Source organism: Trichosurus vulpecula, chromosome 4 (genome assembly GCF_011100635.1).
Source record: "Trichosurus vulpecula isolate mTriVul1 chromosome 4, mTriVul1.pri, whole genome shotgun sequence".
Classification (NCBI taxonomy): Eukaryota; Metazoa; Chordata; class Mammalia; order Diprotodontia; family Phalangeridae; genus Trichosurus; species Trichosurus vulpecula.
The window spans coordinates 307,222,564-307,235,205 of record NC_050576.1 but is presented as its reverse complement, the minus strand read 5'-3'; the positions used below and the strand labels follow the sequence as shown (position 1 = coordinate 307,235,205).

At 41.1% G+C, this 12,642-nt stretch overlaps 1 protein-coding gene across 1 annotated transcript in view; it reads right to left on the bottom strand.

The window, feature by feature from the left end:
- Positions 1-12,642, bottom strand: part of VWA8 (von Willebrand factor A domain containing 8) — a 391,960-nt gene that overhangs the window by 47,009 nt on the left and 332,309 nt on the right. Inside the window, exons 38-39 of the mRNA XM_036757477.1 lie at positions 9,983-10,091; positions 6,011-6,167 (exon numbers count right to left, since the gene is read on the bottom strand). Of these exons, the coding sequence (XP_036613372.1) occupies positions 6,011-6,167; positions 9,983-10,091 (266 nt within the window). The remainder of the gene's footprint in view (positions 1-6,010; positions 6,168-9,982; positions 10,092-12,642) is intronic.

Sequence of the window (12,642 nt, the reverse complement as noted above, 5' to 3'; positions counted from 1 at the left end):
AGCAAAGTATGTCAGGGTTGGTCCTCACGGAATCCATATATCTGTGGTTGTGTACAATGTTCTCCTAGATCCAAACCTTTCACTATTCTATCTTTCTCTCCACCTCATCACACCTAACCCTGTTCTCCATCTTCACGGTGACTGCTAGTCCCTGTAACCCTCAGGTCTCGCACAGGCTATCACTCCTCCACTGTTTGCACTCGCCTCCTTTCCCTTTTTTGACCCCGCAGTGAAACAGTTTGACTCTACACTATCCGTGAATCCTGTGACCTCTTCTCCTATTGTTGATCAAACAGCAGAACACTACAACCATTTCCTGCTTTTGGTCCTATTCACATGCTGCTTAATGCAGCTTGAGGAAATCACATTCTGCCCAAGTCCATTGCACATACATGTTTACATAATCTCCACAGGGCTTCCAATGCAACAAGACATCCCACTTGCCACAGAGAGTATTCTAAACCTGTTCATCCCTCCTTAAATTGTCCAAGGCATCCCCTCACACTATCCTGTCAGCTGAGAAACTCATCTCACACTCCACTGAAAAAACTAAGTGCATTCTCCTTGTATTCTCTTCTGATATCATGGGGGCAGCTAGGTGACACAGCGAATAGAGCACAGGGCCTGGAGTCAGGAAGACCTAAGTTCAAATCTGGCCTCAGACACTTCCTAGCTGTGTGATCCTGGGCAACTTAACGTTCTGTGCCTCAGTTTCCTCATCTGTAAAATGGGCTGGAGAAGAAAATGGCAAACCACTTCAGTATCTTTGTCAAGAAAATCCTAAATGGGGTCGTGAAGAGTTGGATGTGGCTAAAACGAATGAATAACAAACAAACAAAAATTCTTATCTCACATCACTTAAAAGCTCTCCCCTCCTACTTACCCTTAGTCCCAATCTCTCATGAATTCTTGCCAAGGTAAATTCCTCTACAGGTCTCCTTGATCCTGTCCTATCTTATCTTCTGCAGCTGCTCACCTCCTCTAACATCACCAGTCTCTCCCGGTTCACAGGTTCCTTCCCTGCTGCCTACAATAACCTTTATGTGGTTAAAAACCTTAAATCCTTAAAAAACCTTCACTTCATCCTACGCCTTCTAGAGATCTTTCTCTTCCTGGTCCTGGCTAAACTCCTTGAGAAAGCCATCTATGCCTGGTGCTTCTACTTGCTTCCACACTCTGCAGTCTGGCTTCTGACCTTATTGTACCACTGATGTGGCTCTCTCTAATGCTCCCGGGGTCTCTTCATTGCCTGATCCAATGGCCATTTCACAATCCTTTTTCTTCTTGACCTCTCTTCAGACTCTGACATGGTCGATTACCCTTTTCTGCTGGATACTCTCTTAGGCCGCAGTGACACTGCTCTTTTGGTTCTCCTCTGACCTGCGTCTGACTACCCTTTCTCAGTCTCTTTTGCTGGATCTTCCTCCAGGGTATGATGCCCTCTACCGAGGGGTGTCCTCCAAGGTCCTATCCTGGGACCACCTCTCTTCTCTATTGTCTCACCTGGTGATCTTATCAGTACCACTGAATTCAATTATCAGCTCTATGTAGATGATTCTCAGAACGATTTAGCCAGCTCTGGTCTCTTTTCTGACTGAGCTCTAGTCTCATATCACTCATTGCCTTTTGGACATCTCAAACTGGATATAACATAATTGTGTCAAACTCAACATGTCTAAAACAGAACTTAACACCTTTCTCCCAAACCCTTCTTCTCTTCCCAGGTTCCTCATAACTGTTAAGGGTACCACCATTCCCAAAGTGATTCAGGCTCAAAACATTGGAGTCATCCTTGAGTTTTCTCTCACAATCAGTCAACTTCTTGAATATGTAGTAAAGTATTATTGGCACAGTGCCTCACATAAAGTTAGCACTTAATAAATGCTTATTGACTGCTGACTGACAGTAGATGCTTAATAAATGCTTGTTAATTGAAGGGAAGACTGTAAATGGACAACAAAGTGAATCCACAGTCAAATAGCAAAAGGAGAGCAACATAAACTGGCTTCAGGAAAAGGGGAGGCTCCTTTAAAGACTCCAAATTTCTTTCATAAATATCTGTTTCTCACTACTCATACAACAATTAACCTGGTTCAGACTCTCATTACCTCAAGCCTGGACCAGCCTGCTGGTTAGATTTCCCACCTCGAATTTCTTCCCATTCCCATCCATCCTCCACTTAGCTACCCAAGTGACTCTTCTAAAATGTATGACCATGTCAGTTTCCTTACTCAAAACACCTCAATGGCTCCCTCTTACCTCCAGTATCAAACACAGAGTTCTGTGTGGGAATTAAAGCCTTTTGTAATCTGGACCCTTCCTATCTTTCTAGTCTTTTCACACTTTACTCCTCTCTATATTCTCTATGAATTAACAGTCTGTCTTCTTGCTGTTGCTTGCATAAGACACTTTATCTCTTGCCTGGATGTCTTTTTTACCGGTTATCCCCCATGCCTAGAGTGTTCTACCTCCTCATCCACTCTTGCTGAATTCCCTGGCTTCCTTCAAGACTCAGCTCAAATCTCTTTTTCTACAGGAAGTCTTTCCTAGTCTCTTTTGTCCTTTTCTCCCTCTTTTCACCTCACCTCCAACTGCCCGTGCCTTCTCTCTCAGTTCCACTTAAACTGCATACATGCTGTATGTTATAGTTGTTTGTATGTTGCTTCTCCTATTAGAATGTGAGCTCCTTGAGAGCAGGGACTATGTTTTTTTTTCATTTTTCTGCATTCCCAGCGGTTGGCACAGTGCCTCACATAAAGTCAGCACTTAATAAATGCTTATTGACTGCTGACTAACAGCAGATGCTTAATAAATGCTTGTTAATTGAATGGTAGACTGTAAATGGACAATGAAGTGAATCCAGAATCAAACAGGAAGAGGAGAGTAAGGTAAACTGGCTTCAGGAAAAGGAAAGGTTCCTTTAAAGACCTCAAACTTCTTCAACCAAATGCTCAGCTTTCTAATAGAACTGTTCTACTGGTTTCATATGGCCATAAGTCATGGAACTTTAGCCTGTGAAGAAACAAAATAAAAATTACTGTTGTTCAGAGGGAACTAGAGAGACATCTGTGTGTGTGTGTGTGTGTGTGTGTGTGTGTGTGTGTGTTTTGGCAGGTTGCCACATAGAATAAAAGAACGACAAAGAAGAATCAGAAGAGAAGATGTCATCCAAGAAGTATTTTAGCAAAAAAGAGAGGCTGGTTATGTGGTAAATGTGAGGGGCAAGGAAAGGGAAGAACAGCTTGTGTATCCCACAGGTATCTTCACAACATGAGGCGAAAAGGAGGAAGGTGCTCAGCATGTTGGAAGGACTCCACATGGTGAGCATGTAGGAAGACATGAATGAGAGATGTACAGGACTGTGCAGCCAGGGAGGAGTTGGTATCTGAAGCACTGCAGGGAACATCCAAAGTGATAACACTGCAAAATCATTTGAGGATTTCATAGACTCACAAAATCTGAGAGTTGGAAGGGATGTTAGTGGACATCTAGGGCAACCTCATATAACAGAATCCCACCCTAACATCACGACAAGTGGCTGTGCAGCCTTTGCTTTTATTCAATGGTTTTATGTTCATTGTTGTTAATTTGGAAGGTGACGGAACATTTTTTTCTCTAAAAGTTTCTCTAAATTGAGCTAACACCCTCCTGTCCCCCAACAAAACTGAGGTGGCCTTCTCTTTATCTTTCTCCTTGTGGGTAAGTGGCCAGAAAGGTTTCTCAACCTTGCTTTATAAAAAAGAATGGGTTTGTATCCCCAACTATACTGCAAAGGTACCTCCCACATCTTCTGTTACTCCCACAGTAAGCCATGGCATACTCAGCTTTCTAGAAAATTAAGCATATCCGCCTAGCTCTACCTGCAATAATCCCAAACCAGAAAACTACTGGTGAATTTTATTAAGACTACCAAAACAGACTATTTAGTAGAAATGGGGAAGTGAGGGAAGGAGAGATAAACGAAGGCTAGTTTCCAATTCTCTTTCTAATTGTTGAATGCTTTTTCTAAGCTGAGAGTTACCTTTATTTATAAAAAAGTAAAACAGTATTTTAATAATAACAATATCATGGATTTCTGTAACCCATTTCTTCTAAAGGGCTCTAAATGCATTCATCTCTAAAATATCACTTAAGTCTTTTATCATCCCCGGGAAACTCAGGCACAGAGAGGTTAAATTACTTGCTTGAAGTTACAAAATGAATAAGAGGCAAAGCGAAGGCCAGAATTCTGGCCTCTTGACTCTCTTGTTCTGTCTAATGACTGGTGGGGGGTTACTGGAGCTACGGCCTTTCCTGAGGGATTGGTAGGAGGGGTCTGCACGTATGTCCCTATTGTTCTGTGCTATTTATTTACAGGATGTATAAGCACATGATGCCAGATGTCCAGAGTGGGAGGAATTCACTAATCCTTGCCTACTTGAATATGTTCCACTTTGAATGTGCACAAGTCCTTCGAGTGTGCTACAAACAAGGGAAACTGCTGCCCAAACCACCTGCAAAGTACCCAGTTCCAGTTTCCTGAGGGAGAAATTGTTGCACATTTTTCATTTTGGCTGAGAAGTTAACTTGGTGTTCTAGTTAAAGCATGAAAATTCCTCTTGTGAGATAGAAAGAACTAGTGGTTGGTTGAATGACACGGTCGATAGAGAGAGAGAGCAGGCCTCAGAGTGAGGAAGACCCAGGTCTGCCCTCTGACCTCTGCCAGCTACGTGATCCTGTTCACTTCTCTTGGCTGTCATACTGAGAATATACATTTTAGAGCAGCTGCAGGTCTGCACTGGAAGAGGGAGTTTCCTCTCCCAGGACTTCCCTATACTAATGAAATCATAGGGTGGTTTAAAATAAATTGGCTCTAAATTGCCAAGCCAGGGCATCTTCTCTGCCTGGCTCTCTTGATTCAAGCTTATTTCCTTCTGCTCCTGGACACAGGCACACACAGAGAGAGACCTTGGGCATCCTTGGCACCCTGGTCCCTATTCTACGCACGTCTATGCTCCTCAGACACAAGCTCTCCATTGTGTCCAGTCAGTCTCCTTCCTGCTTCCATAGACACAATATGCATTCCTACCTCTGGGTCTTTGCCACTCTCCCCACGTGGAGTGTCGCTCTTCCCTTCGACCTCATTCCCAGCCTCCTTCAAAGGCTGCCTCACCTCTCAGGTCCTCCTAGAAGACTCTCCTGACTAGTTTATGCTCATATCTCTGCCTTCTTTGGACTTGTAGAGCACTTAGAGTCAGTACCAAATAACTGAGCAGATGAATTTACTTGCTAGTTATTTATGTTCATTTACTTCTCCAACCAGACTGTGAGCCCTTAGAAGGCAAGGCCAGGTTTCATAATTTTTCGGCATTCTACCCACAGTGCTGAGCTCAGGGTATGCTCATTCATTGCCCAAGGAGAGGCAACCCAATGGAAAGCTCTGGATTCAGAGAACCTAGGTTAGAATCCAAACTCTTCTACTTTCTATCTGTAGAACTCTGAGAAACTCATCTACCATCTCAGACCTTCAGGGGAGCAGAGCCTTCCTTATCTCAAAAATGAAGGGGCTGGACTAGATGGCCTCTAACCTCTGGTCTATGCCTGTGTAAGGTGGGCAGTATCAGGGGATGGCCCTCATTTTACAAATGAGGGAACTGAGTCTCAGAAAGTTTCAGTGACCTGCCTAGGTTCACAAAGTAAGCGCTGATTCAGGATTTGAACTCAGGGCTCCTGATTCTTTTCCTATGCTTCTACTTTTCAGTAATCTATACTCTCTTCTTCATGTGGGGCGTTACAGGGGTACACACACTGAAGACAGTGCTGACTTCATACACTTTCTATTAGCTTGCACCTGCAGGGCAGGCTGGGGAGTGGAGCTTTTCAGCTTATTTGCCAAAGTGCTGCATGGAAGACTGTGTCAGGCAAAGTGGTACTGCCGTGTTCTCCCCATGGCATTCCAGAATAACGAATGCTAACTTCTGCTATTCGAGAAGCAGGACTTTTCTACTGGGTGTAAGGATTGACTAAGAACCTTTGCTGAAAAGCCTTCTGGCCCATCTCTCTGGCAGCCCTCTTCACTTCTTCAGGGACGGCATCTTTCTCTGCTTGAGATATCTGGTACACGTTATGGCCTGCGTCCAACCGGTACGGTCCCCCTTTGCCACCTAGACCAGCAGTATCTCTGCCTCCTGGAGAAGAAAACATGGAAATCAGGGTGATAAGTTTGCTCTTGCCCCAGACAAAAAGTTATCTGCCCCTTCAAAAATGTATATCACACCTTTAAAATATAATGATATAATTATAAGTGTAAGTGATATATCTAAGTAATAAGTAACAAATATAAGCAAATTAAATTAAAATATGTTAACTAAATATAATTAAACATAATTACATTTTTGGAAAGTGGAGACTATCTTTCCCACTCCTTTCCATCTCTCCAAATCCTATCTTTTAAGGTCCACGAAGCCTTCCTTACCCACACTTCTCTATATTTTAACAGCATTGGATTTCCACACCACACACCTGGCACTCACATGCTGCCTTGCACGACTGGTTAATTTTTCATCTGTATGTCTCTCATCTCCCCATACGCTATAAGCTTACTGGAGGCAGGACGATCGTTTTTGTTTTATGTATCCTTTATAGCACTGGGATCCAACTTAACCAGATGCCCACTGCGTGCCCCATACTGACTCAGAAAATCACAAATAAATGTTATCTATGTTGTACTGAGTTTTTATTTATTTTGTTCAATGTTTCTCAGTCACGTGGTAATCGTTTGATCTCCACCCTACAATATCCAGAACTGTGTTTTGAACACAATGGCACTCCCGGAGCTGTGGCTCCTCATCTGTGGGCCCTGGGTTCCAGAGATCCATGAATCCATAAATAAGCAAACAGACCTTTTGTAGACTCAACACCTAACAAGTCATGCATATCTGTATTCACAGTAATGATAGCTACCTAACATAAGTATTGCAAAACATTTTACGTTTGTGCCTCACAACAACCCTGAAGTAGAAGCTGCTATTACACCCATTTTACAGATGAAGAAACTGAGACTGAGAGAGGTTAAATGACTGTGCAGGGTCGTATATTTTGTTCAAGTGCAGGCAGATTCCATTGTGATTAATAAAACTGAAATTAGTTTAAAGGCAAAAAAAGATCCAAATACTCAAAAAATACCTCATAGATATTACCTTATTCTTCTTTATGATACTCTGTGGGTAGGTATAATACAGATAATATTGCCATTATATCATAAGAGAAAAAACTGATATACAAAGATCTTAACCTGACTTGCCTAGGTCACAGGTGGCCTAAATGGCAAAGCGGGGGCTCCTGACTCTTAATCTACAGCATCACCCACAAGACAAACACATTTAGTGCATTGCTAGCTTTAAAATTTTTCTCCCAACACATCTGCATAATCACTTTATTATTACATAAAAGCTAATGAACTTCAGGGAAATGTCCAAAGGGCTTTTTTTTTCACTCACACACCCACATAATACTTTGAATCTAAGAATCATAGAATCTCAGAGTTGGAAGGGACCTCAGTTTAATTTCTACTGAACAAGACTCACTTCTGCAATGTCTCCAAGCAAAATGGTCTTCTAACTTCCATTTGAAGACTTGCTCCAACCTTCTCCTCCTCAACAAAGTTTTGCTTTTGACTGCCGCTTTCCTCAGTTAACCCTCCCTCTTTATTCCCCTCCCTTATCTTACCGTAACCCACTTGCTACTTCTCCTCTCCCTTCTGACCACCCCCCTCCCTTTTTCCCCCCTTACCCTCCCACTTCCCGTAGGACAAGTTAGATTTCTAAACTTATCAGAGTATGTTATTCCCTTCTTGAACTAGATCAGATGACAGTAAAGCTCAAATACTGCTCTTCTCCCTCCCTTCTTTCCCTCTACTATAATATGTTTTTGTGCCACTTCATTTGGTGTAATTTACCCTTTTCTACTACCTCCTTACCGCTCCCCTCATAGCCCTCCCTTTATATCTCTGACTTATATTTTATATCTTTACATCAGTTAATTTATACAGGCATTCACAACCTATGTATATCCCTTTCATTTGTCATAATAGCTGTACCATTCACAAGAATGACTTATATATGTATGCATATATATATATGTGTATATATATATATATATATAACATACATAAGATGATATAATCCCACATAAAGATGTAAACAACCTGCCCTTATTGGTTAATAAGGTTTGTGGGATTTTTCCCCCTCTTTCTCCAAGGCAGTCTGTTGCACTTTTGGGGGGCTCTATTAGGAAGGCTCTTAATTTGTCTCTGTGCTACGTCTAACCTTGATGCCAGTTTGCCTTTAGGGTCTACGCAAAACCAGTTTAATCTCTCTTCCATGTGACAGTCCTTCAAATATCTAAAGGCAGATACAATCTAAGCTCTTTCTTCTATATGATAAACACCCCCCAGTTCCTGAGGGAGTCCAATGTTTAAAAGACTATGGTATACTACAATCTCCTCTCTTGTAAATGAAGGTGTTTAAGGACTTTGCTCTGCCTTTTAGTCCCTGTTTCTTGAAATGTTTTCCTTTCCAAAAATAATTATTCATAGGTATGAAAAGATGATGAATGAGAGCAGGATTATCTCTGGGACTGGTGAAAGGTTCCATAGCTATTTTGAGGGCACTAGGATTGATGGTTTAGATGTGGGTCACAGGATACACTGGGAACATCAATATTTCCTGGTGGCAGGGGCAGAGGGGATGAGAAGAGTGATTTTTCTGTGACCTCTGACTCATGGAGTTTTGGGTGGAGAGCATAACACACCCAGTTCTCTATGTCCCTTGACAGCTAGTACAAATGTCCAAATTTCTCACTTTGGAAATGTAGACTCCTTGAAGGCAAGGATTATTGCTTTTTTGTTTATATATCCACTTTGAAGGTACCAAACAGGGGCTTGATAAATGCCTGTTGAATTGAGCTGAACCTTTGGGGCTCTTCTACATAAGCAAAGGCAGTAAGCACAGGAGATTAGTCCAAAAAAGTTGGGTCTGAGTAGGTGAGGGGCTATAGCAATGAAAAAGAAACTGAAGAATTTGTTAGGTAAGAAGTGAGGCCAAATCAGAAGATTCCTGGTGAGAAGAATGACAGAGGAGAAAAACAGAGGTTAAAAGAAAGCAGGTTTGTTAGAACAGAAAGGAAGAGTAGAGAATCCCTACCAAAATAGGGACTTGCTCATCCCTCACGCCCCCCCACCCCCCACCCCAGGTAGTAAAACTAGAGGCCTCAGAAATGAACAGCTTTCAATCAAGATGAGACACTAGAATTGCTGTGGTGAAGTAGCTGGATTCTGGGAAACTTACATCTGCTCCACTTTCTTCTACAGTGCATTCCATGTGGATTAAGTCTTGTCAGTTTGATACTAATTTTCAGATTAAAGTACATTTCTAAAAATATCCCAGCTTTACAGCTGAAATTTCACAAACAGACAGAGTAGGCATGATGTCCTCAGGCCTGCTAGATAGCACATTGTCCTGAGGTAGAGGCTCATTTCCTCTAAAGATGTCTAAGGCACTTGGACTGAGGGGAGGTGAAGGATGAACGGAGTAACTCACATTCCTCACAGACTGTGATAAGATCAGACAGTAAGGGTACATTCTGGCTGTATTCCTGAGTCAGAGCAGATGGAGCTACTACAGCTGCCACAGAGGAAGGAGGAAGACAGTTGTGATGGGGAACAATGGAATGGCCAGGCAGCCAAGAGGAAGGAATGGGCCAGAGCCATCAAATTCAAGCTGGGGCCATCGTTCTTCCCTTACCTGGGGAACAGACAAACTCTCTACAGATTTCTGGCACTCTGCCAGCAATAGAGCCAGGGGGTGACAGTGTGGACGGCTTTTATGCTCTATGAAGCTAGAAAAGGAATTTCAGCCTTCAGATAGTCATGAGGTTTCGGAGATCATACAGAATTTATAGAGCTTACACATCACGATGTCTCCCCAGAGCAGTGAATACCAACCTGTTCCACCAGCCCAAGTATTGCCTCCTACATGGGGTTCGTTGCTTGGGTCCTCTTTTCCATGTTTGGGGGAGCTCACATCTTCATTGCTATCTCTGTTGATTGTTATCTAAAAAAATCAAAGGATTGAGACATTATTGATATTCTTTTGTTCAACGATAGCAACTGAATGTCAGGGGAAAAAGTACTCCCTCAATGCCCAACTACTATATAGTTAGAACCTTAGAAGGCTTCTACTTCATCCTCTGCTCCTCAGGCCACAGGATAGAGTGGATATTTTTAGCATTATTCACAGCTCCACCAAAAGTGCATCAAAGTGCCTGTTTACCTGAAGTCCTCCCAACATTTGTCATTCTCCTTTTTTTGTCATCTTTATGAATCTAATGAGTATGATATAGAACCTCCTCAGAACTGTTTTAATTTGCATTTCTTTAATTATTAATGATTTGGAATGCTTTTTCATATGGCTATTGATAGCTTAGATTTTTTTTTCCTTTGAGAAAAGCCTGTTCATATCTTTTGACCATTTCTCAGTTGGGGAATCAGCTTTCATGTTCCATTTAATTTGGAAGAACATCAATGAACCAAATGTGGAAACAAAACTGAAAAGACCTGCACTGGCCATGTGATAATGGTATGATCTTAACTCAGATAATTTGTACTATGTGATTACTCAAGGAATAAGAAACAACATAAGGAGAATAAATGAACCTATATGGAAGCAGGCCCTCTCCATACGGTTTAAAAGTAGTTTTGACTACTTGTTCTTGTTTCTCCTTCTGCCCCTCTAAGGATAGCTTATTTATCTCTTAGTGTCTCCTCTTCTGTTTCCATAATATGGCAGTTCCCTAATGGTCTCTCTCTTTATACTATACAGATACTACTCGGGCAATTTTATTCACTCTCATGGCTCCAATTACCACCTTCTATGCAAATAACTCCCAAATCTATATCTCTAATTTCAACATCTTTCATGTCTTTCAGACCCACGTTTCCAACTATGCATAAGATGCTTCCACAAACATGCCTCCATCGGCATCACAAACTCATCATGTCCAAAATGGAACTTGTCATTTTCCTTCCAAAGCTTTTCCTACTTTTTCCTTGACTCCCTCCCTCTGTGGCAACACCATTTGCCAGTCTTGTTCATCATAACCCTGAGATTATCTTTGATTTTGCCCTTTCCCTTCTTTTCAAATCCATACCCGTCACCAAGTTTTACGGAGTTTACCTCTGTATCTCTCATATTTGTCTCCAATGCTATCACCCCATTATAAGCCCTCTTTGACACTTGCTTATACAACTGCCTAAACTCTTTACAAGACTTCCCAACCTCAGGAAGATTTGAATTGAAATCCCATCACTTACTAGCTGTGTGACTCTAGGCAAGTGATTTAACCTCTGCTGCCCTAGTTTCCTCAACTGTAAAAGGGAGGTGATAATACAGCACCTCCCTCCCAGGGCTGCTATGAGGATTAAATGATAAAAATTTTATAAAGTGCTTTGCAAATCTTAAATTGTTATATAAATGCTAGGTATTATTTTCACTTATACCCTAATTTGTAACAGTTGGTACAGGGATGAAAAATTTATACAAAGGGAGAAAATTTGAAGCCTTTGAAATAAATTGGGTTCTTATGACTGGATTGATAGCCTACTTCTCCTATGTTCAAATAAATACACTTTGTAATTTATGATAATGTAAACAGAGAATATATAGTTTATTGAGCTTTCCTAACAACATCTATGGCACTGGCAAGTTTTTGCCAGAATTAATATGCTTATTCATGATTCTGTCACACTTCTATGGCCTGGACTTAACCATAGATAAGATTTCTACATAAACATTCTGCTTTTGAAAACTGTCATACAAAAGGTGAAAATTAATCCCTTCCTCCATCTTTTAAAGACTGTCAAACATCTGTCTACCAGTGAAGCAATGTTTTTGATTATTAAAATACATCTATTGTGGAACATCTGGCAACATTTCTGTAACAGATAAACACTCAAAATATTCATTCCAAAACGTTTGTGGCCCCTTTCCTATCTATCAGGTAAACAAGTATCTTATTTGTCCATTGTACCAGAATAACAAAAGAAATCACTTCAAGAGTTCTGGCCTGTTTCACAACAACCAGGCTGCTTCGTCTTTAGGTACTGTTTTAGGGTTTCTTGTATTGTGTTTATTTGTTACCCCCCTCAAACTCAGAACCTTTCCCACCCTGAGTCCAAAGCAAAAAAAAAAAATGGAATAGTTTAACATTGGAATACAATTTTGGTCTGTTCATTGTGAGAAAATTAATGAATAAAGTTTGTCTATGAAGTAATGGGACTATTTAAAAAAACAACCAAATTATTATCATTCTTTAAATTAGCCACATTTTGGAGATTATACACATTCTGGTGAATTTATCATTGCTTAAAAATATTTTTGGAATATCTCTTTTTAAAATACCTTTAGGACCTACTGCACATTCTTTTAAATATCTTCAGTGGTACCGTTTTCCTAACTCCAAGGGTACTACCACCTATATAGTCACCCAGGTTTACAACCTTGGAGTTACCCTCCATTTCTTACTATTTGTCACTCCACATATCTAATCAATTGCCAGCTCTTGTTTATTCTACGTCTATATTTTCTCTTCATCCCTTCTTTTCTC